The sequence below is a fragment of the Falco rusticolus genome, chromosome 4 (assembly GCF_015220075.1).
Source record: "Falco rusticolus isolate bFalRus1 chromosome 4, bFalRus1.pri, whole genome shotgun sequence".
Taxonomy (NCBI): domain Eukaryota; kingdom Metazoa; phylum Chordata; class Aves; order Falconiformes; family Falconidae; genus Falco; species Falco rusticolus.
Window position 1 is genome coordinate 51,101,569 of NC_051190.1, and position 24,462 is coordinate 51,126,030.

At 41.8% G+C, this 24,462-nt stretch overlaps 1 protein-coding gene across 14 annotated transcripts in view; it reads left to right on the forward strand.

Annotated features, from left to right (window-relative positions):
- The window catches only part of MAP4 (microtubule associated protein 4), a 168,400-nt gene that overhangs the window by 62,383 nt on the left and 81,555 nt on the right, over window positions 1-24,462 (forward strand). For all 14 annotated transcript variants that reach the window (XM_037384241.1, XM_037384242.1, XM_037384233.1 and 11 more), the window contains one exon: window positions 3,986-4,051. In XM_037384241.1, coding sequence (XP_037240138.1) covers window positions 3,986-4,051 — 66 coding nt within the window. The remainder of the gene's footprint in view (window positions 1-3,985; window positions 4,052-24,462) is intronic.

Sequence of the window (24,462 nt, forward strand, 5' to 3'; positions counted from 1 at the left end):
CAGGCAGCTGCAGCTAGTGGGATGTGCGCAGAGAAGAGCAGCTACTGCGGTTACTGCTCAGCATGGCGAGGGAGAGGAATGCTACAATGGCTTTAACCTATTCTTTTACACTAATTCCTGTGCTGTTGAAGCAAATGTAGGATTTTCAATACATATGTCTTATTTACACACATGCACACACGCATACGCACCTGCCAAGTGAGTGAATACAGGGGACTGAATAAGGTGAAGCTTCTCAAGCTTTTCTGGAGGGATGTACTTGTGCTTTAAGGTCCAGAAGCTGCAGATCGAGAGCCCTGTCAACTCTATGGTTAAGCCAGAAACACTGCTGGCTTTGAGCTGTCCATGTTTTCATCTACCATAGTGTTTGGTAGACCTGACTAATAATTTGGTAGGGGTTTTTTTGTTTGTTTCATTTTAAGTTTGCAGAGCCCTTGGTGTAGGAGAGGGTGGGGTTCTTTTTCATAGAAGACAGTTGGCTCAGATCACTTGCTGCCTAGGAGATCAATCTCTAAATGAAACTTTTCTACAGATGTAGTGTTTATTTTCTGAATAGCTGAAATGCACTGAATTGCCAGAAGCACTGCTGAGTGGACTACATGCAGTGCAAAGCTTACCTCAGGTACACACAGACTGGTCCTTCCAAGTGCTGCCAGACCAGTCTTACAGATGAATAATTTTTGCAACCTGAAGCAAGTGCTTAAAGTATGCCCACAGAGTTGCAGACCAAATTTGTGGTGTTTAGCCATATTTGTGATCAAGATGAGTCCTGTTTTTAATGCATGAATAATGTTCATGGCATCAGGACCAGACTATGAAATGTTTCAAGAGCTGTATTGTCTGTGCCAGGTCTAATCATCAGGTTTGAATTAAACTGAAAGCAATATGTGATTATTTTGTCAAATTTAAAACAGAATTTGCACTCAAATTTTCGATTATGGTTTAAATACTGAAGAGATGGGAATGAGTTTGTGTGTCATGGTAGTGGCAGTTGCTGTTTATTTTCCCCACTACCAAGAGATACTTTTTGAGACAATCAGCGTAAGTGAAGACTAGAGAAAACTTGCACAGCCCCTGTTACAGTGATATTGTCACCTACCTTCATTAAACCAGTGTTATGATGCCCACTTGAGCAGGACTTAAGAAAACTTGTAGCTCTTGCACTTGGGCAAAGCTTCCTTGCTGTTAACTGGAAAGTTCAGAGGGACCTGTGTAGCTCCTCTACGTAATTCCTCAGAGATCTCGTTGTAAGACCAGCATGCCTTCTGGTGACTGTTGAAGCAGTGTTGTATAAACCATCCCATGACCCTGATTTCTCCTTGCCTGAACTGATGAGTACGTTCAGTGGCTGGCAGTAGTTCCCCCAGTTAGTAGTTAAGACAGTTCTACCCTTACAGTAAATACCAGACCTTGTAAAAACTGACAGCAGGAGGAGCTGGTGTGTTTAACTGCTAAGAAACAGGTCCAGGGATTCCTGTACTATTTTTCAGCTACTTTTAGGAGGATGTAGGTGTATGTTTTTCTATAAGCTGTCTGGCAAGTTCATGTTGAATTTTTGTAAAACACCAGGATGAGCCATTGAAGTAACTGGAAGCTTTCCTTTTGCTTTACTGGGGGTTGGATTAAGCCCTAAAGTGCTGTGTCTAAAGTACACCAGTAATGTTGCTTTGTTTTAAAACTGCTTCAGCTCAGGGAAGGGACAGCAGCAACTCCAGGTAACTGAATATGTGTCTCTTTGGGAGTGATTTTATTTTATTTATTTACAGAATTGTTTAGGCCATTGCCCTGAGTGTTTCTTCACAGTAAGCAGAACTGATGGGCAAAGGAGCTGAACTGCTGTTAGAGCTTGCCCTGCTTCTTAAGCTTAACTAATACTACTCAGTATTATTGCAATGACCTGTCTTTGCTATTTCACAACTGGAAAATGGGATAAATTCTTAGAAATTAAGCAGAATTTATTTAAGGTATTAGAAAATATTTTAAGGCTTGGTGCAAGGGTGATACCTTCAATTTAGGTAAATGGCCCTGTAATACTCACTCCTCAAGCACTTTCCCTAAGCAATTATAGTTATTGACCCTCAGCAGCTCAGTGGAGAGATTAGGGGGTGAATACAGAATTTCACTAGCATATGTTGATAATTAGGAAGAACTGTTTGAGTACTAGAACAAGTGCTTTTAAAAACAAGTACATGATGTTAATTAAATTCCTTAATTATTCCCAAAGATGGTTTCCAAGGAGCATTTTCAAAAACATCATGCACTTGGACATGGCTACCTGTTAGCAGAGTGGCTTTTCTAAGGTGGCCCGCTGAGCAGGCGGCAAAGCCAAGTTTAGAACTCGGTTCTGTGAGTCCACGTTGCCTCAGCTATCACCAGGTCTTGTATTGCTGCCGTGTTTTCAAAGTTCAGTGTGTAAATCCTGGTGCCTGTTACAATTGTATCTGACAATGTCATACCAAGATAGACTAAATCTCCTGGTGGTAAGTATCTTATGTGCTTTTTTTTTTTAATTGGTGGTCTTTCACCTGAACTACCCTTCTCTAAATCTCTCCCTGATATCTGCTTTAGCAATGTGCTATCAAAGCTGAAACTGAGTTCTTCAGATCCTTTTTTCTAATAGTATTAGGATAGCTTTGTCTGCAAGAAACTTTGCAAATACTGCTTCACTTCAGTCATGACAATTCTGGGGAATTAGTACCTGTTAGCTCTTGTCAATGCAGTCCGGAGGTAGAACAAGAGCGTGCCTCAGGCTTCTTTGCAGCCTCCAGGGGCTTGTACACATCCCTCCCCAAATCTTCTCGGGGTGAGCCGTCCCAGCTCTCTCAGCCTTTCATCATGAGACACACTCCAGTCCCTTAATCCTGTCCATGGCCTTTCACCGGCCTCTCTCCAGTAGCTCCATCTCTCTTGTACTGGGGAGCCCAACACTGGCCTCTGCAGTCCACATGTCTCAGCACTGCTGGAGAGGGTGAAAGAATCACACCCCCATCACCACCTGCTGGCAGTGCTCTGCCGAATGTAGCCAGGATGCTGTTGATTTTCTGTGCTGCAAGGGCACATTGCTGGTTCGTGTTCAAGTTGGTGGCCACCAGGATCCCGAGGGCTTTTCCTGACTTCCAGCAAGTTGACCCCCAGTGTATACTGGTTCCTGGGCTTATTCCTGCCATGGTGCAGGATGTTGCATTTCCCCTTGTTGAACTTCGTGAGATTCTTCTCCATTCATCTCTCCAGCCTGTCCAAGCCCCTCTGGATGGCATCACAAGCCTCCAGTATATCAACCACTCCTCCCAGTTTTGTATCATCTGCAAACTTGCTGAGGCTGTGTTCTGCTCCATTGTTCAGGCCATTAATGAAGATGCTAAACAGTACTGGCCCCAGTGTCAATTGCTGGGGGACACCGCTAGTGACTGGCCTCCAGCTGGACTTTGTGCTAGTGACCATGACCCTCTGAACCTGGCTGTTTGGCCAGTTTTCCAGCCACCTCACTGTGCAGTTGTCTGACCCATGCTTTGTCAGTTTGTCTATGAGGATGTTATGGGAGATGGTGTTAAAAGCCTTATTAGGGTCAAGGTCAACAGCATCAGCTGCTCTTGCCTCACATCCACCAAGCCCATCAAAGTTTATCATCTTCGCCAAGCATTATTTGCTTGAAGGAAATCCAGAGTCACAGTGGTCTAGTGCTGGCCTTTAGGAAAGCTTAGGTTGAAGTGATGGTATAAATAGATAAAGCAGATTCTAGTTGTTATGTCTTGAGTCTCCTTCATGGGACTAGATTTTCTGTGATTGAAGACCTCTTCCTTTTGGGTTTTAAGTTACACTGACTTGGTGCCACATGACTGCCTTAATATTTCAAAAATAATTTTTGGGGAAAATAACCCTTTTCTGTATTTGATGACATTACAGTGTTATCCTTACAATATTGCGTTTAAGTTTTGGATTAAGATTAACTTCATCCAGTGCTAAGATTTCTCTTGATTTCTTGCAGATACTTCAGCTACTGGGCCGACAGTTCTAGAAAATGGTGACCATGGAATAGAAGATCACCGCACAGGTACGTGCTTAATGTCTGAAGGAAACACGTCAACTTCTTTATTTGCTGTTGGAGCAGTAAAACTTCATTGTGACCAAACATGTCATCTTTTTGAGTCTTATTTCTTCATAGAGGGTTGTTTCTGGTTTTGGTGAACTTCTCAAAGAATTTGAAACAAAATAGGACTTCATTCTCTTTTGGGTTTGAAATTGCTTAATTGCATATGGCCTCATTCTGAAGATGTATGCTTTCTCCATGGTCACTGTTGGGAAGGCAGCATCTAGGGTACCGGTACCTAAATGGCTTTGCAGTGACTGTAGTATTCACAGCTGAACCGTACCCTAACGCGTGAGTATGACTTCTGTTCCCCATGAGGCTGACAGTGATGTTTCTTCAGAGTGCATCATCCCTTGATGCAGTTTTTTATACTTAAAGCAGTGTAAATTCAGTAGCAGCTGTTTATTCTGCAGCTTCTCCTTCCACCTCAAACTGCGATTCTGTAAACATCTCCTAATACTTGCTTTAGTAATGTCAAAGATGAAATTGAGGTCCTCTGAACCTCTTTTCATAATGCATTAGGATAGCTTTGTCTGCAAGAAACTTGTCATGGCTCATATGGACTGATATTTCAAACCTGTTTGGAATCTGGAAAATAATTGATCTTTCCAGTCAGCCCAACATATGCTGATATGCTGAGGTTAGCTGTCTTTTAGCAGTTACATTTAGTGACAAACACTGGTTCCATTTTATGAGACTTCCTTTACTGTGAATTGGGTTTCCTACCAAATTCCAACTGAACTGTTTAGGATAAGCAGTACCAACTCTGCGACCGTGTGCTTGAACCAGTAGATTGTTTCCTTTTGTGGTAAGGAGGGTGTGGATTTTTGACAGGCCATCCCATAGTGCCTCTGTTTTCTTGAAGATAAAATATTCCGAAGTTGATTGTCATCCTGGCATTGGTAAGAGCCGTTTATTTGGTCTCACTTTTCACTATCTCTAGCCCAGCTTTAGCAGGACAGATCATTGCTAACATTGTTTGGAAGGTCCCAGCATTAGCATCCCTGCTAGTCCATAGGTGTGGCCCCAAGAAAAAAAAATAATCCAGGAGATGATGATGAATGTATGGGAGTCGAGATGGAGATGAATTAAAACACTTCTTTGCTATCATTCTATTCAGAGTGTGAGCAACTTTCATGTCCTTATTGAGGATGGGAATTTAAAATTGATCTTTGTACTTAATTTGCCATTGTAAACCTGGTCAAAAGGAAGCTGTGCATCTTCTATAATTTAATATAAAACTGAAATTAAGAACACTTCTGAACCTTCCTAAGGATAATTCCTCTCTTTTTAATACGTATGACTAAAACCAGATAGAAATAAAATCAGATTTATGATACACCAGGTATGACTAAGTGTGTTGGGATTTTTTTATTGAACTTAGGAGTTGTGTTTAAAAAGTGTCTTGTTATTTACTTAATAGAAGCTTTCTGGAGGTTTAACTCTTCACACACTGAATGCTAGCAACTTTGATCAAAGATACTTTTATGTGTCTGAAGCTTTTTAATTTATTAATATGTTCCATCTTTGTGGGCAGAGTTGGGTATTTTTTTTTCTTGTTAAAGGTTGTCTAAAAGTGACATCAAAGTGGTAGAAACAACATGTCAAAGGATGAGGAGTCATGGGCATCAAGTTAATTAGGTTTTCTAGAATAACAGAAGATTTATACAACACCACTACTTCACACACTCTTTCTCCCTACCCCCTTCTCTATGGAATGCTTGAAATATCCGTGCTTATACATTTGAGAGCAAGGGAGAAATGCTGACTTCTGATCAGACAGGGGAGGTTTTTTTCCAGATTGAGGAGCAGTTGATGCTCTGCAGAAATGCAGGCGAGTTGTTCCAGACCAGGTGACAGACTTCAGTAGTGCCTGGTTCTACATTTAATAGGTGGTGCTGCCTAAAGCTTTTAGTTCCTGGCCCAAAGCCACCTTCAAGTTTTGGCTGGCTTGCTTGTTTTCAGCTGGACGTGTTCCCTAATCTGTCTCTTTAAAGCTGAAATGATTCTTATGGATGTGCAATGTGGGCCCAGTGCAGAGGTGGGGAATGGAGTCGCTGAGAGAGCTAAGGAAGGTGATACTAGAGGAAACCAGATTTTTACTACAAAACGCAGTGTTAAGAGCTACAGAGAGAGCTTGTAAAAGCAGAGCTGTGTTTGAATTGGATTCTGAAACCGACTTCAAGGAAAGTATTGGGGAAAGATGTCGTTAAGCTGTTTGAAAATACAAATGTCTGCTTATCTCTGGTCTAGATCACAGGAAGCATTGCTACATGTTTTTTTCACCTATCAAATAAAACAGGGTGATGACTTGTTATTGTTTTATGACACACAGCATTATCTACAGACAGCTGGCGTATGTGTACGCAGAGGCTAGAATTAGGGCTGAAATCTTGGTGCTTGTTTGGCAGCCGGTGCTGCCTCCTGACTGGGTGCCCTGCTCCAAAATACCGTTAATGTAGTAGCTGGCCTAAGTCCAAAACTAATGTAACTCGGGGCAAACCCCTATATATTAACTGTTGAATTATTTTCGTTGTAACAGTGATGTATTTAAACCGTTGATGCAGGGGTGATACGGTATTTCAGAGCCTGAAGGGAAAAAAGTGAATGGTTGAATGATGTTGGCTGTTTCCTTGGGGGTTCACACCTGCAGCGGTGAGGCTGCGAACCCTCTGTGCCTGCCTGCTTTCCCTGGAAGGGAGAGGCTGGCAGCCTCTCTGAAGGGCTCAGTTCTTGGCAGTGCTGAGCCTGATGTGACAATTGCTTATTTGGTTTGTGGGTTTCTGTTTTTTTGGGAACTTGAGAGCTGCAGACAGGAGCTCTGCCTGGGGTGCTCGGCACACAGGCTGAACCGCACTCTGTTGGTTTTGTTCTTCCTAATAAGGACAAATGGCGGAGCAGCGGGGGGCCGTGCTGGGCAGGGAGCTGGGCACATCTGATGCAATTCCGGGGGGGATCATTCATGGTTTATCGTCACTGATGGCATGCAGGTGCTGAGTTGGGGAACTAACTGCTAACTTGCACAATGCAAAGGTTAGGGAGTACTTAGTGAAAGTCTAACATCAGGGTTTTTTTTTTTTTAAAAAGCGTAATTTTCAAACAGTGCAACATTTGCAACTCCTTATTGCAGGATATTTGCCTAGAGTTCAAAGGAATTATATATTTATAAAAAAGACAAATTTCTGGAACAAAATCCATCAAGGATGATCATATGGTTTAATCTGGGTACCTCTTGTTCCAAGATTCTTTTCATTATCTTGCAGGCAGATGAGAAGTAGCCTAGGGAAGTATCGCTACTCAGTGTTCATACTTTCCCTAGCTGGACTTTCTCTCCAACCAGCCTGCTTCTCGTTCTGTCATCTGAGATTGGGTTGCAGAAATACTTTGTCACTGTTTTCAGTGCAAATTGTGCTGTTAAGCAGCATCCTGAGCTGCTGCTCTCTTGATAGCTGTTTGTCGCTAATCTTGATTTATCACAGCTAACTTTTGCCTGTAGCACAATGTCGTGCCATAGCATGACTAGCGATATATTTTCAGACACTTCTAAAAGTAAAATTCCTCATGTCTCTAATCTGGCTTTTGGCAAATCTCCTGGCTGCACTAAATGAAATATTGCTTGTTGTGCAGTATGCTACCTGAATGTTCATGTTTACTAATGACTTGCGCTTTTTTGCCCCTTTCCCCATCCCGTTTCCCTCTCCTACTTCTTTTCCTCTCTTCTATTTTCTCCTCCTAGAAGCCTAGACTGTCTCCTAACACTGGGGCTGCCACTGATACAAGACCAGTGTACTTTTCTACCTGCCATTACACTTCTAAAATCTTCAGCATTTTACAGAGCTCTTGCTTTACATCCTTGGACTTTACGTGTAGAAGAAGCCAAAAGGGTAGCTGTGCTGTCGGCCGATCAGCCCTCCTCCTCCTCCCTCTCTGCTCTGCAGTGCTTGTTGAAACCTTCCTTTCTTTGTGTAAGCACAAATGTGCATGATGGTTTTTAACTGCACTATTTCAGCACTCCCACTGTTTTTTAAATCACAACTACAGCTCCATTTTTAGTTCAACCACTTTAAATTTAATTTATATCCTTTTTCATGGATGCTTAATAATGGAAGGTTTGATACTAAAGTTGTGCTTTCATAGCGGATGGGTCCACCATGACTGCAGCTCCTTCCCCTTCTTCCCATACTCACCGCAGCCTTTTAGAATAATGCTGAGTTTAACCTGCCTTTACCCTTGCTGCTTTGAAACCTTCTCATGTGAGGTTTTTATCTTTGGTAATGTTGTCTTCTTCAAAACAGGTGTTTTCACATCACAGCACTTACTATAGAGACTTGAGAAACAGATTAGAAAAAAAACCCAAAACACATTTCCTGAGCTGCAAGCAGATTGTCTCTGGCTTGTGAGAGGTGGATTATGCGGTTCAAGCACTTGCCATCAACTGGGAGTGTAAAGGAAAATGATCAACCCCAAATTCCTGCCACAGGAAGCTGCTTTGCTGTCATACTGCTTCCTGTGAGCCTTGTAAGAAAGAAGGAAAATTGCCTCTCTTTAACTTCCTACCTCTAGCTTTTGGTTTTTTGTAATGACAGCCTTGGATGAAATTTTACCTGCCATGAGAAACAATCTGTCCTTTCAAAAACTGAGAGAAACAAGAGTTGTAGGACTAAATTGTTAAATATATACTGAAATAACTGTGCAGGTTTCCAGCAACACCAAAAGGAATGGGCCTGTTTTAACCCCGAACAGAACTACAAGAGGTCAGCAAGTCTGTTGCAATTCCTGCTGTCTCCATAAAGGTGCAAAACTTTCTGAACACAAAAGTATTAGTTACTATCATTCAACACATAAAGTGCAGAAGAAGGAAATAATGTAGAGAGACTACTTAGTATTTTAGATAAGACAAGCTTAGCCTGCACTTTTGTAGATGAGTGAACATTTTGTTTGAGGATAGTTGTGCTGTGTAGCTAAAGGTGCTTTGCCTACACCACCTGATAAAAGTACAGGATATATTTGAATCTGAATCCAGGCTAGAGGTAGGACGTGATTATCCAAATTGCCAAAAGCTAGCATACTAAGACCTTCACTTGCCTAAAAATGGTATTTTCTTGTTGTGAAGAGAGTAGCTTGCGCCTGAATATTCCTTGTACCCTGCTAGTACCCATGGCTACATTGATATTGGTCTACTAATAATTCACTGGAAGAGTGTTGCACGTTGAGTGAATACTACTGTTAATGCTACCGGAAGGTTTTCTTTGAAGATCTCCCTCAAATAGTGACCCATCCAGTCTTGATCATTTTATTTATGTATTTTTTAACCTGAGACCTCACATGCTCCCCACCCAGGGTGACAGTGGCCAGAGTTGCTGCAATGAATTGTGTGTCATCAGCCTGTGCAGTGATATGCATCAGGACTCAAGGCTTTTGTTCTCTAATTTGGTAGCAATTTATTGCTTTACCTACCATTCAAAACTGCATTAGTAGCTGACATCCTTGTGGTGCCAATTTCTGAAGAAGCAACACCATTGGCTTCTCTGAGGAAGACAGCTTGTCACTTCTGAGAAAACCCCGTTGCCTACCAGCTCTCAGCTGCCAGAGCTGGGCTCTCCCCTTGCCGGTCCAATGTGCCGACCTGGCAGAGCCACCCTGCAGTTGCTTAAGGCCAGCAGCCTTGGAGACCAGGTCCTGACTGAGGCACAAAAATAAGCGTTTCCCCATGGACTAGGGCAACAATGGTAATTTGGACTCAGGATCCACTGGCAAGTATAGCTGTCACAGATTGCCCTCTGTCTTTCTGGTTTTACTGGAAATAATGCCGCACAAGTGGTGCATCTCAGCCTCCACCTCTGACAAGTCTCCAAAGGCTCACGAATGCCCTTTGGGGTGTGGGGGGCTCTGCTCGTGCAGCTCTGCAGGCTGCCCGGCATCCTCCAGCCGCACTTTGCACACCGGGTCTGCTGCTCAGTCACCCTGAGAGGTGAGACAGCAGCCAGCGGTGGGTGAGGCAGGGAAAGGTGTTCGGTTCTTCTTGTTGGGAAGTGCTTTCCTCTTGGTGTCCATTGCCAAAAAAGAAGATTGTGTGCTTGGCCTTGTTTTTCAAGACCTCTTTGTAGCTATTTTTTTTTCCTTTTAGATGCTGTTGATTTTGGATCCAGGCAGCATCACAGCTAGTTTGGAGGCATTATAACTTGGTTCCACAAGTCGTTCTTTCTCACCTTTTTGCCTTAAACGGGCTTAACTGTTTGTGCCCTAGAAGTAGAGAATAAATAATAAATTGCAGAGAGAAGTTCTTAGACTGAATAATAGAAGGTTTCAGATTAACTGAAAATCAGACTTTCTTCCCCCTCCACAGATCCTTTATTACACTGAAATGCAATAATGCTTTAAGGTATTGGCTGGAGAGGAGTTTCTAGCACTTAACAGCAGTTTGCTAGGTCAGCTGCTTTGCGAGGCAGGCAGTGGCATTGTGGAGCAGTCTGCCTGGCCCACTTTGGTGACATTGGGCTAACCAGGCACAGCAGTGTCTCGAGCAGACCAAAGCAAAGACCGCTAATGCAGACAGGGGCATCCCCGGGGGTTCAGTCACTGTCTCAGCTGCTAACATGAATAATTCATTCCATTGCACTACCACTTTTTTTTTCTCCCCCATATTTTTATCCCTGTTTATTTTAACTATAATAATGTTTGCAAATTTGAATGTGAACTGTAGATAGAGGAAGAGAGCCGGTTGATTCTGTGTGTTTGTGGTGGTTCTTCCGTACAGGACTCTTACCAAAAGCTCCGCAATGTCACGCGTTTGCTCTTTTCTGGGGTAGAAACGTAAGGTGCTTGTCCTGGGAGGCTGTATGCTTTGGTGGGGGGGAGGTAGGGGATGTTGGAGGGTCGTTGCAGAGTGTTGTATCTTTTGTCACTCCCAGAAAATATGTACGTGTATCTTGCTGAAAACTCAGTGTGGTAAATGAATATATAGGAGTGTGTGTTTTATTTTTCAGTTTTTATTTTCAGAAAGCCAGGTAGCTACCAAATGTGTTCCTCTGTTTAAATTTCATGTTATCCATACTTTTCTCCAGTCTTTGGAGATGACACTATATCTTTGCAAAACCTACTATAACTTTCTTGTGCTTACAAACTTGTCTGTTATCACTTCTGATTTTTCTTAATGATTCCAATGCTTTGTATGATGTGAAGCTGTGTATCACTGTTGAATAAATCACCCTAATAAACATCTCAAACTAACCTCTCAATAGTTGTACTGTGGTGAGAATCTCCTTGGATTGTGCTGCTTGTTCACAGTTACTGTCTGCAGATAGCTGCACGTGCCTGATTAACTGCTCTGCTGTTATTTCTGAAAGAGGTAAATGACTTAAACTGGAATAGTTTGCCACCTGGACAGATGTTTGAAAACATGCCTGTCAAATTGCTTTACTTAATACATTAAAATTGAAATTATTTCAATGAGCCACATGAATTTGTTGCTGTTGGGGGGTGGCACTGCAGAAAAAAGGAGTACTGCCCACGATGCTCAAGGATTAAAAAGGGAACTGGGGATGGATGAGGTGGATGCTCATTTCCATGTTAGACTTAGAAGGTCCTTAAATCTACACGTATGAACTAGCCAGTAAATGTCTAGTGTTTGTGGCAGTGTACCTCTTGTGGCTTAAGATGCTTGATTTTTGTGAGCATTCACAGAAAAATGACATGTTTGTGGGAACAGTAATCTGCACTTAACAGTATTTCTGAGTATATGATGTATACAGTGGAAACATTTAACTGCCACCCCAGCTGAGGTTTAATTTTTGCTCTTTGTTATCTGACCCTCTTTTGCTGTTAGTTAAGTTGCTAGTGCACAAAGTTAAAACAAACAAATGAACAAAACCAAAAAAAAAACCCCACCCAAACCAAAACAAAAAAAACCAACAAAACCCACAAACCCCCTAAAAAAAATCATTCCTTATAGTTAGCATTTTGTAAATAGGACACTTAAAGGTGTGCTTTTTCTAATTAAACCTGTTTTCCCCTCTTTCACCTGCCTGCATCTCTCCCATTTGGTGCAAGGTTTTATTTATAAAGGCTTTTATGCTTTTTGGACTTACGGGAGAGCTTTTTCAGCTTTTCAGAGTGAGTCTCCATCCAACCTTATTCACGAAAGGAGAGTTCGTGTTTTCTGTTGCTTCAGTCTAAAAAAAGTAGCAAACTGAATAATTCAGAAGGCTTGTTTAGTTCTTCAGACGAGTATGACTAAGGTTTTTGTGTGTGTGTGTGTGTGTTTTGATCTTTTGGGGGTGATTTATTTTTAGGCCCAAGATGGATGGGGGTAAGGTGACGGTGGGGGTGTCGATGAGGCTGAGTTGGGGGGGCAGAGGTTGGGGGTGGTAGGTCACTGTGCTCCTTGACTCCAGGTGAGGAGCCTGGTTGGGAGGTGGAGACGCTGCCAGGGGGTGCGCGGCTTTCCCCCTTGCTCCTGGAGGGAGAATGAGGAGGATGGAGGCTTGTGCTCTGCGGGGTGCCCCTTGTGCCCGCTCTGAAGGAGCTAGTGCACTTTCAACCAAAAAATCTTAGTGGCTTTCTACAGCTGGCAAAGGAGTTGAGCAGCAGTTAGCATAATCTTAACTCGTGCACTACTCACGAGCTGTTCTGAAAGCTTAAACTTCCCAGATGTTGAAGCACAAGAGACATCAGGGTAGATTTCTGCCTGGCACAGGACTTTGCTTAGAAAACCCAAGCGCTCTGAAGAGCTCTTTCCATGCCCCGGATTAGAGCAAAGTCTGTAATTCTCACATGGCTGGAGTGTTCGGTGGAGTGTCGTGGAGGGGAACAAAGTCACTGAGCACTCATGTCGCAGTGAAAGGTGACTCATGAGATCACCAGGGCTCAGATCTGTCACTTAAATGCACATTTTATTAATAAGCTCATCTGTATTGTCTGACTGCCGACTAGTTCAATGTACCTGACAGATATTTGAGTCCTTGTGAACCGAAAAGGTATGTTGTGAGCTGCTTAACAGTGGTTCTTTAAGTATACGTCATGTCTTGCAGCAGCTTGGCATTAAAATCATACAGATCTGTGCTTAAAATACTGAGTTTAAGAACTTTCAGTCCTTGAATCTCTGTTTTCCACATCTTGGTGAGTTGAATAGTCACATTTATGTGGAAGCGATGTAGATGTGTATTGACCACAGTAATTTGTGCTGCCATTTTTCTAAATCCTTCTTTCTCTTAAGACTTTGGATATTTTCATGAATATTCACTTCAGAATACTGGTTTCATCTGCACCTTGAAATCACAGACTCATAGAATGATTGGGGTTGGAAGGGACCTTTAAAGATCATCTAGTCAACCCCCCAAATGACTCTGAGTCTTGATACCAAGAGAGTAAGTTCCTTGAAGAACTGTTGGAAGACTAAATAGGGGAAATTTATTTCTCTAGAGGAGGAGCAAGCTGCTGCTAACACCAACCTTTTTTGCAGGTGAAGTTTTAGAGGAAAGAAGCTTAAGTGTTGTGGTGTACTTCTGAGGTGTTTTGCTGTTTTCATAAAACTAGGTAGGACCACTAGTGACCACTGCCTTGACTTCTGCAACACAGGGTAGTCCTCAGTGAGTAAGTTTCATGCCAAACTGATCACTCTTTTGCCATAAATACCTGATTTTGATTTCTTACATCTGAAGGTTTTCAATAACCCATTTTCTGGGGGTAAGTTCGGCATAGTTCCTACCAGAAATGTTCTTTTGGTTAAACCCCCAAACCAACAAACTAAAAAAACCCAAACAACCCTGAACACTTCCCTATTTCTATTTTACATTCAGTGAAATTAAATCAGTCAAAACTTTGACAAATTCACTTCCAGTATAGGTAGTTGCTGACTGATCAGCTCGCCTCCCCTTTCTTTAGAGGGTGTCTGAATGCTGTTGACAACGAGCAGCTGTAAGTTGGTCTGTTCATGATACCTTTGTTAGGCATTGACAGGCAGATTATTTTGATTCCAGGATGATTTCAGAATCCCAGGACCTAGAAGTGCATCCTTGTGCATATGTATTTGTAACAAAAATCAGACTGCTTCTGAGGACATATAATCAACCTTTTTTGAAGATTCTAGAAATGCAGCTTGCTTGTCAGCCCCCTGCCTGCCTGGTATACTCATGTTTTCTTTGCCCATCTGAGCAGAGGAGACTCCCACGTGCATTACACTAAATAGACACATACACACTTGATGACAAGCCCTTGGAATAACAGCTGTTGTGTTCAGTTTCCTTATGAAGACTTGCACTGTTACGCCTTCCTATGACATCTTCTGCAGAAGTTGCCACCTCTTCAATGTCTGCTTTACCTGGGAGTGCCAAGTCCCTGTCTGCGGAGGGGCGCACACACCGTGCCTTCTGTCTTGGAGGTCATTGCTCGGAGGAGCAAATAGAAATTCAGGTGAAAAGTGCCTTTTGTGAAAGCGAGTACTTTGTGCTGTTTAGGCTTAGTTAAAGCATGGTCCCTGCACCAGCAGCTGAAGCAAGGAGTGAGTGGCCGTTAGCATCTTTGGAGGGCTTGTCACCTCATGGAGACAAACCGTAAAAGCTTATTTGGGTCTGTGTGCAATAATCTACCCCTTTTTCTGAACTGTAGACTACTGCCTGTGCCTTTGCTTCACACTGCAATCCAGGAATACCTCAGATGGTCTTGTGTCTGTTTTCACAGAGTACAGACATTTCTCCCTGTTCCTGATGCCTCGCTTGGGCAGCAATAGCTTTCTCACATGTAACTTGCTTGTTACATGTCTATGTACCTAGAAGTAACGTATATAAGTTAAATAGAAATAACTTTTCAAGGTCAAACTACTTACTAATTACAAGTCTGAACATACTTTGAAATTTCAGTTCTGACCCCAAAACAAGTCTTACGTAGTGTCTTAAATCCAGCGAGTGCGGCTGCTGGCTGCCACCAAACCCCACTCTTTTCTGCCCGCGTCGTCTGCCCCTAGGAGAGCACATGCCCTGCTCAGCATCTCCCTCGTGGCAGCTGGCTGGAGCAGAAACATCAGGCCAACAAGAGTGGTGTATGGCTGCAGACAGCCCCTTTTATGTACGTTGTAAATAGCATGCTTTCTCTGAAACTTTCTGGGTCTAATTTAAATGTAATAGCCTTGGCTCTGTGATAAAAGTTGTGTTTTGGTAATTTTAATGAACTCTACTGGGAAAAGAAATAACGTAACAGCAAGTTATTCTTTGCTATGGATGTCCTATCTTGATGTGGAATAGAAGCATAATTTTTTTTATATATTTTTGCCACTGCTGCTTTTTTTTTCTTTCTCTGCATCGCTATCTTCATTTTTTGCACAACAGTCCTCTAGTTAGTGTTTCACTAAACTGAATTTTGTGACTTTCCCAAATGCAATAGTAGGGGAATAAATGGACACCGCTAGCAGTGGGTATTTTGGGCTGGGAAGTCATATCTGATCAATGATGAAATACAGCTCTTGGGCAGGAAGAAGCTGGGGGGTGGTGACTTCATTACAGATAAGGTATCCACATTGGGTGAGACTTCGGCTGTGTCTCACGTGGGTTGGATTATAGGAGGCTTCTGTTAAGGGGGTTTGTGTTGGTGGAGACTCTCCTGCCCACCTCGCTGTGTGACGGCATGAAGCTGTTCAGCAGGTGTCAAACCCCAATATTGGGAGAGGGGTTTTTTGCCTGCGTGATAGTACTGCATTGCCTTTGGGCTACTGGATTCAGCAAATTGCTGGGTTATTACTAGGGAATCATTTTACTAAATGTTTAAAGCACACTCTGTGTCATACCAAGGTTTTTACTGTTGTAAAGGTCACAATTTTGGGCACTACTCAAGCCCATTGCAGCAGGGAGTAGTTAAGATATTGTGCATTTGCAATGTTACTTGGATATAACCCTTTTAAATGTGCTAGTTGTCTGGTTTTATGAGCTCTGTTTAGGCCTAAATTCTTTGATCTCTTAAAATACAACAGAAAGATTCAGCCAGTTCATGTTATTGATGTCTTACAGAGAGCAGATTAAGACCCTCGGGGAGCGGCAGGCTGTGGTGGGGGAGCCAGCCGGGCTGGCCGGAAGGGCTTCGCTTTTGACAGTCACAGCTTTTTCTGCAGGTTCAGAAAATATTTGCTTAATAATTCGAGTGACTCTTACCTAGTCCAGTGAGTAAGTAACTGAGAAGCCAAGTGAAGACTGAAAATAGCAAAAAACCCCGTATTGTTTTCCCTTTATTGATGATAGCACTGGTAATATGAGGGCTGAAAGGACGGTCTTTTGGCTCTGATGACTTGCTGGATTTCACAATTAAGAAAAAAAATAATCAGTTATTAAAGAGGAAAACTTTTCTGTATTAATTTTTAGATGAACAAAATCAAACTTTTCATAACTGTTATTATTTTTTCTCTCTGCTTTATCAGACATGTTTAAAGCAAGTAATTTTCTGTAATAACTATTCAAAATGTCCTTTCTGTTTGCAGTTTTGCACCATGATGTAGTGTGATGGAGAAAAAACCCACACACTAAACCAAAACAAAACACTCTAAACAAAAGCTTCCAAACAATAACAACAACCAAAAAAAAAAGGCGAACCCATGTACTCTGAACAATGTAATACTTAGATGGTTGTGTGGCCCATCTATACAATGAAGCATATGCATGATTTGTAATATTTCCCTGCCAAGGAATGTTTTCCAGCGTAGGTGCTGCGTCTAGCAGCAAAGTTTGAGTTGGCTCCTGCTGGGTGCTTGCTAATACGTGAGGGAAAAAGAGTTGAAGTAAGATAACCCTTAGGCTGGCTGGCTCAGAATGCTGATTAGATCCTGAGGTTCAGTCTACTCTGAAAAAAAGTCTGCTTTTTTACATACGTTAAATGACATGCTAAAGAAGCTTTTCTTCTTGGATCGTAGTCTTGTTTGCTGCTTGTATCAAATCAGCTTAAGTAGTTGTGTAACAAGCTCTGTTATTTGCAAGAAAGTAGAGCATGGCAGGCCCACTGGAGCTGCTTTATGAAATGCTCCGTGTCTCCGGGGATGGAGGGGAGTCTGCCCACACACAGCTCCCTGCCAGGCTGGGGGCACCAGCATGTCGTTGAACTGGGCCATGGCACTGCGTGGCGTGGGGAAACAAAGCTCTTGAGATGAGGAAGGGAAGAGCTGGGAATTAGCAAGGGTGTGAGTTTTTCAGAAAGCCAGCACTCTTTTGTACCGAGTATCGCTCTGGCTTCCTAAAAGACTGCTGACACGTGAAGGACAGTAAGTGTTGGAGCTGGTGCAGCTACTGGGAATGTATTGAAAGCCCCAGTGATGGCTACAAGTAAAAGGAGGGATCTTTTTGTTTAAAAAAAATGCTGTTGCCATGGCTGTGTCTCTCTCAAATGGTATTTTCCTAGCAACCTGCTACTTTGGCTTTTCGCTTTTTGCTTCTAAAGTTTGATTAAAAAGTGGAATGTATCCTGACTTGACTTGTTGAATAGAAAATAAGAAAGCTTATAATGAAGTAGTACATATGTCGAGAAGTCTATTAAGAGCTTTATGGTAAGGCTTAGTGAGATTTAAAAAATGGTAATACAAAACCTTTAGTTTTTGTATGCTTGAGTCATTCTAGCAAGCGTCTGACAGCTGGATGAATTAGTGTGGTTTTTATGAAGCCTGAATTTCCTGAGCAAGTAGTTGTTACTTAGAATATGAGTTTTTGAGCTTATACCTTGAATTTAATTTCTTACTGCTGCATGTAAATCAACTGATTTGTGGAGGTGTGCTTTAGAAGTATTGAAGAAGAATGTGGACAAATATCTAATAGAAAACGTGATCCCTTTTTCTCTCAGTCTGTCCTGCAAGTTCATTAGCCTTTACACAAAATTAGCTTGATTGCCATTTCTCAGAACTTTGTTTGTGTACCCAGAATATTTTTGTACACTTAATCCTGTAAACAGTTGGACATTGAGGCAGCCTTTTTAAAATAGAGTAGTATTTTCAAGAGCTTTTGAGGCAGGCAAAAGAGAGATTGAGGCTTATTGCTGCAAACAAGTAGGACCGCTTACTCTTGCTGCTTTGTCATCCAAAGTCATGCCTTTATCCTACACTTAACGTTCCCCAATTTTCCTTTAATTAGACTGTCTCTCTGGAACTTAACTGCAGCTTGAAAAGTTGTTCATCCCCCCCTCCCTGCCTTCATTGCCTCAGACAACATCCTGGTTTTTTTCTCGCTTATTCTGATAGTTTGTACTACGATTTTTGCAATGACCCTTTAGATTACTGGAATTTATATGCTATGTACGCTTGAGAGACTTGTCAAAGGAAAAGAAGACAATAGTACTGTAAAACACATAGCAAAATTAAGCTTAGTCTGAATGCTTTATTGCTCCCTTTTTGCTGTTAAGTGTTTAGCTTAATAATAAGAATTTATGTTTCATATTAGATCAGTTATCTAAATATTTGCCTTTAGTTAGTAATGTGGCCAAGCCCCTGGATTGAGCTACTGAGCTAACAGCAAAAAGCAAGTAGGAATGCATCTTTGTGGTGGTTTAGTCATCGCACACCTGCAGGCCTGGGTGGGTGGCCAGGGGCTCTGACACGGGCTGGGAGCTGCGGCAGGGAAGGTGGGAGTGTGTGGAAGGTGCTGCGCTGCTCCAGCTGCCACCTCTTCATGGTCCGCAGCTCTCTCGTTACAGCTCTTCCTTTTTTCACCTCTAATTCCTGTTCTTCAGAACCTGGGGGTTCTGTTTGTAAAGTCTGATTTAATAGGGGTCTGTCCTGCTTACAAAAAATGCAGAAAGAATTGTGTGCTGGGATGTCGGAGTGGCTTTGAGAGGTCATATGACATGGGCCAAATATGAACCTGGGGGTTAGGAAACTTCCCTAATCCTAGCTCTAGTTGTAGCTCACTCGGAGGCCTTAGCTCTTCAATCTTCTTCCAGTTCAGTCCCATCACTGAAAATAGCCTAAGGCTGATTATATTGTGCATTTTATCTTTTATAGCTAGGCTGCATCTGTTACTATCGCAGTGTTCTCGTTTTGGTGGTGTTGACTAGTAGCAAGGGTAATCTTGGATTAATCTGAGCTTTTCTGGAAAAAGAAAATCTTGCAGTTAAGAAATGTATCTGGATACAGTGGGTGAGGCTGGGGAGAGGAGGTCTTTGGTGGTTGGTAGTGAGAGTAAATTGACGCCTCAGAGCAAGTGTGCTTTTTAAATGGCCAAACAAATGGAAATTCAGCTTAGACGCTTAGCAAGCTGCCTGCTAGTGTTTCCTCATTAAAGCCCATAAAACTACTCTCTATGGAAATGTTTTTGAACAAATTCAGCTCACATAGTCTTGCATGAGTAATTCACTGAAAAATAAAGATATTATAAATATGCTTATCAGCAATCCCCCTTTTTGCTGCTATTTTGGTACAATTTGGGCAGTTAATTGCCAGTTCCAACCCATAAAATACCAAGTAAACCTTCAGCAGAGTTTGTGTTTCTGAAATAGTCAGGCTTTTGCCCAGTATAGCATAAAAGTTACCTGAATTATTGCTGAACGAGTATCAGAAAAGAAAAGGTTAGTGACTTTCCAGAGTTACAAACTCTGAAACAAGGTATGAGGGATGCTCAGGATCCCATTGTCCTCTCCTGGCCCCAGGAGCTCTGCCTGGTCCTCTCGGAATAGGTCTCTGCTCCCTTTGGGTGCTGCTGTGAGGCTTACCCTGCTCTTGAAAACTGCAAAATCCAATGTTTGATTATTATTTTAAGTATGTGCTCTTCCTTTTTCCATTTGTGTTGATGAATACTGTGTGGTACATCCTTTCCTTCATCTGATGTGATAAAAGCTCAACTCGATAGGTCAGAGTTGGTCTCTCCTCAAGGGAAGGTGTTCCGTTCTGCTGTAACGAGCCAGGTAGGAGCATGGTTTCCCTAGCACAGAGACACTGTGGTGTTTGTCGAGGAGGCTGTTCCATAAATGTGGCCATTCATTTTGGCAGCACTGGATGGCAAAATAAGCTACTTCCTGGAGGTGGCTGGGTAGAAATTGAAATTTCTTACCAGGCATCTGGCTGTTCACATTTAATCAATGCCTATTAAACTATGCAAGATTAACAGCTCCCTTAAGAGTGATCATATAGCTTTAGGGCTGTAGATAATTCCGTAGACAATTGATGCTGTGGGCAACTATGGAATTAGAAATGACTTGGCAAGGCACGGAAGTGACCTGAGGCTCTAGGAAGTGAACAAAACATAATTCACTTCAAGGAAGAAATTATCCTGAAGGGATGCTTGATTTTGTTTTGTCATGTAACTCCTTATGTTATTTAACCTTTTTCCTGTTAACTAGAGCACACTGTATTTGACCTGTCTATTCTGAAAAAGAATTTTCTGTAGTTCTCTGAGACAAGTTAGTTTTCCCATGCCCTCAGGTTAGTCTGGCTTCCTGAAAAACCAGAGTCTGGCTAAACATGCTGTCTTTCTCTGCTCTTTCTGAACTGCTGGAGATTTAACAGTGACTTGCATTTAAGAGGGTTGGTAGTTTCCTCAGAGATGACTGTAGGACTAAGCAATGGCATTTTATTCGTCTGGACTCCTTTTTTCTGTGCAGATTAAAACTTCTAATGTTAAATGGCTGTTTACCAGATTCAAGAGGAAGATGCACTGGTACTTAATGATGATGCCACATGGTACGTTAGCGGGAAGGCTGGCAGGATAACTTGGGTTTCCTGAGCCAACCATTACAGTTGTTGCTTCCCAACCAGAAACTGGCAGGCAGAGCACTGGGACCTGAGATGTGACAGTGTTTTCCAGCAGAAAGCTGTTGTGGGTCTCATCATCTCTCTGTAATGGCTGTATGAACTGTTCCGTGTTAGTGGGATTTGGCAGAGGAGAAGGGTTAGAGGTGTCTGGGTACTTGATATGATGCCACGTATCCTGCCTTAATTGGTACACAGCTTTTTGTTCTTTAAAATCTCTTTCTTGGTGCCAGTTTAAGATGCGCTGCTGTAGAACACAATTTGTCAACAGGGTAGAAAGTCCAAGGGCGTTCCTGATAGCAGAGAACAAGCATCTGATCTCCATCTCCAGTACACGCAGATAATACGAAGTTGGCTATTCAGTTTAGTCAAGTGTCTCTGAGATGTGAAGTAAGAATGTTTTCTCTTGAGAAAAGATACTTCTGCTTCTTTAATATTAAAATGTGGCTTTAAAATAGGATTCTTGTTGTATTGGAGTATTATGGTGTCACATTGTCACCTTTCCAAGTTCAGCTGGACCGCTACCGTAGCAGCATCCTACTTCCTGCCATTGCTCCTGCTGTAGTTACGGCTTACAGCATAGAGACAAACCAAATACAAACCCAGGTAATCTGAAATTAGGGGTTTTTTGGCAAATATTGTTGAAGGGGGATGGTGCCAGACAGGGGAAACCAGAATGACTTGTTAAAAAGGCCAATTGTGGAACGTTGTTGATGGGATCAAACTTTCTTAGGTTAAGGGAGAGAGTCTTTAGAGCCCAACCCTGTGCAACAGGCACGTGCACTGCTGGGCTGGCTTCTTGAGACCACCTTGGCTCTCTTCCCTTTCAGGTTATTCCTTTAAAACTAGCCTGGGTCAGTACGTTCCAGCTGATCGCATGCCGAGACGTTTCTGTTCTGAGTGTGAATGTATTCTACAAACCATGGACTTTGTTTAATTGTAAAGCTGTATAATATTGTGGGTTTTCTTCAAACCAACTGAGTGCACAAATCTGAAATGTAATAGTGAAGAACTGAAAGGCTGATTTCCATTTACTGTTTGAACCTACAGAAAAATACAGTCCCTCCAGATACATGTTTTAAAGAGTGATAGTGTCACATGGATGCAGTTAACACACAGGCAAGCATCTAACTTATTCTTATAGCATACTTTTATTTGCAGTGTGTTTAGTGTAAAATACAGTAGTAAGAGAAGCCAGATTTTCATACATAATTAAGTAAATACAACTCTTTGTTGTATTTACATTTGTCTCTTTTGTAAAATTCAGACTTACTCCATGTGCTGGTTACAGCCCAAAATTACATGGTTAAATTTTAGTAACTTAACCCAGCCTGCCTTCTATTCAGTGTTTATGGAAGTCATCAATCCTGCTGAGAAACTAAGGCACAAACGGTATTTTGAAAAGGCTAGCCAGCCTTTTACCTGTTTCACCGGGATGACATATAAACTCTGACTTTGGGGTCAGACTTCGGGATGCTGCAGTGGCGAGCCCAGTGCAGTGCCTTTGCTGGCAGGGTGTTTCACTGAGCTGCACATTGGTGTGTCTTGAGGCTGTCATGTGCCGCCTTTACTGCTGGTGACTGAAGCACCAGGCGTATTTATTAATAAACTTGAAATGTGTCTGGTTTAAATTAATAGTGCTGCAAAGTGAGCATGAGCCTGGAAAGATGTTCTTGGGTAATCAAACCCAGATACTAACTACTGTAGGTAGAGGAGTGATTTCTTTAATAAACCCCTTGAAAAAGATGTTTTCCTTTCATGGCTCGTGGACTGTTTCACTGCTTCCAGTCCCTGAAGGTTACTTAGAAAGTTGTTCTGTGCAAATATTGCCTTTAAGTTTGAGGAAACACTTCCACCTCCCTAACTATTGCCCCAGTAAACTTGCAGAGAAGCATCAGTTCCCTTCCCTTCTTTTTTTGCTGAGCTAAACCTCTTGGGAACTCAGTCTTTTCTTCATGGTATTCAAGAAAGCTGTAATATTTTTGTCCATCTTCCAGTCCCAAGTCATTGTTTTTTATTGTTGATCCCGGGATACTGATCAGAGCTGTGTGGTGTGTTTTGCTGAAGAAATCTTGCTGTGGTCTTAACGCATCCCATTCTCTTAACAGACATCCCTTGCCTGTCAGGCTCCTGCCTTCCCTCATCTCTTCATCACACAGTTCAATCTTTCCGTATTTGAGTAGTTAGCACAGCCTGTGTTTCTCTTTGAACTCTCTGTTTATGGCATAAATCCTGTTAGTTCATTGTTTAGGTCCCTTGCATGACTTTGAATTTCATAATGGCAAGCTTTGTCTCATGTCTACCATTCTGATACTCAAAATCACTGAACTTTCCCTGGATGGCATCCTGACAGTTTGCTGACTTCATCTTTTCACTTCATTTCATTTCATCAGGACCCTTTCTCATTTCTAAGATTAAAAATAAAAATCTTAAGCCTGAGTTATTCTGGTTTCTTGATCTTCAGAGACTAATAATTAGTTATGTTCCTCCAGCAAGACAGTATCCCTTTTGACATTGCCTTGCCACTGCTCACTTAGCCAGTTTTTTATTTACCTTTATGTCATTTCTCTGTGTTTCCAGTTTCTCTAACATTTCCCCTGGCTACAGATAAAAATACGTTGCTTTCAGCTAAGTCAAGTCTTCCGTGTTTTGTCTAGGAAATTGGTTATGTTACATCTCTTATGTTAACACTATCCTGTTTTTTCAATGATGCAAACAGCTTATCTTTCAAAATGTCACTCACATGAAAACAGTCTTGCAAGGTTTTAGGGACTGATCAAGTGTGTCAACAACCAAAATGATTGATTCTGCTTAAAAAAAAAGAAAACTCTGCATTTTTATGTATAGTTCTTGAAGTTTCAGATAGTTTAATGCAATATTCTACTAAAGCCATAGTCTCAGATTCAGCATAAATGGGAACCAAGTAATCAGTAAAAGATCCCAATTAGAGTTGCCCAGTTTAGTAGCTGAGAGTTGAGGAAGATTAGATTTAGCTGATCAGACTTTCAGTTAAAAAGAAACATACATATATATGTGTGTGTGTGTGTATATATATATATATATATATAAATATGTAAGCTCTATTGGTTTCAACTACCAGTTGTGGTTTTTGTGTTGATTATAGAGGAGCTGGTCTTAGGAGTCACATCAATTTTTTTACTACTTATTCTTTAGGTTGTTCATTCTTTATCATTTTGTATTCATTGAAGTGATTTACTCAGAAGCTAGCCTTGAAAGGCAGTCCTGCTTGTTGAAGGAGTAATTGCAAGGGAGTGGAACTAGAAGATCTTTCAGGTCCTTCCCAACCCAAACCATTCCAGGATTCTACGATATAAATTGCTGTTTGCTCTTCAGGGTTATGGTTAGTTGAAGATGAACTGAGTTCCACGGATGCCATCATTGTGGGGCCTTCCCTACCAAGGCTGCTGCATAAAAATGTTTCGGCACTAAATCTCAATTAAGTAAACAAACTTAACTAGAGCAGGATGTCTCAGTGTGCATCTTTGAACTGAGTGGTTAATTAAAATTTTGTGTTTCAAACCATACCTACATAAAATTATGGGGAGGGGGATTTGAGTTTTCTCTTTTTTTCCTCATTGATATACTTGGGGGTAACCTGCCGCCTAATGATGTACAGCACTTTTTTTGCAGCCTTCGAATGTGCTTTCCAGTT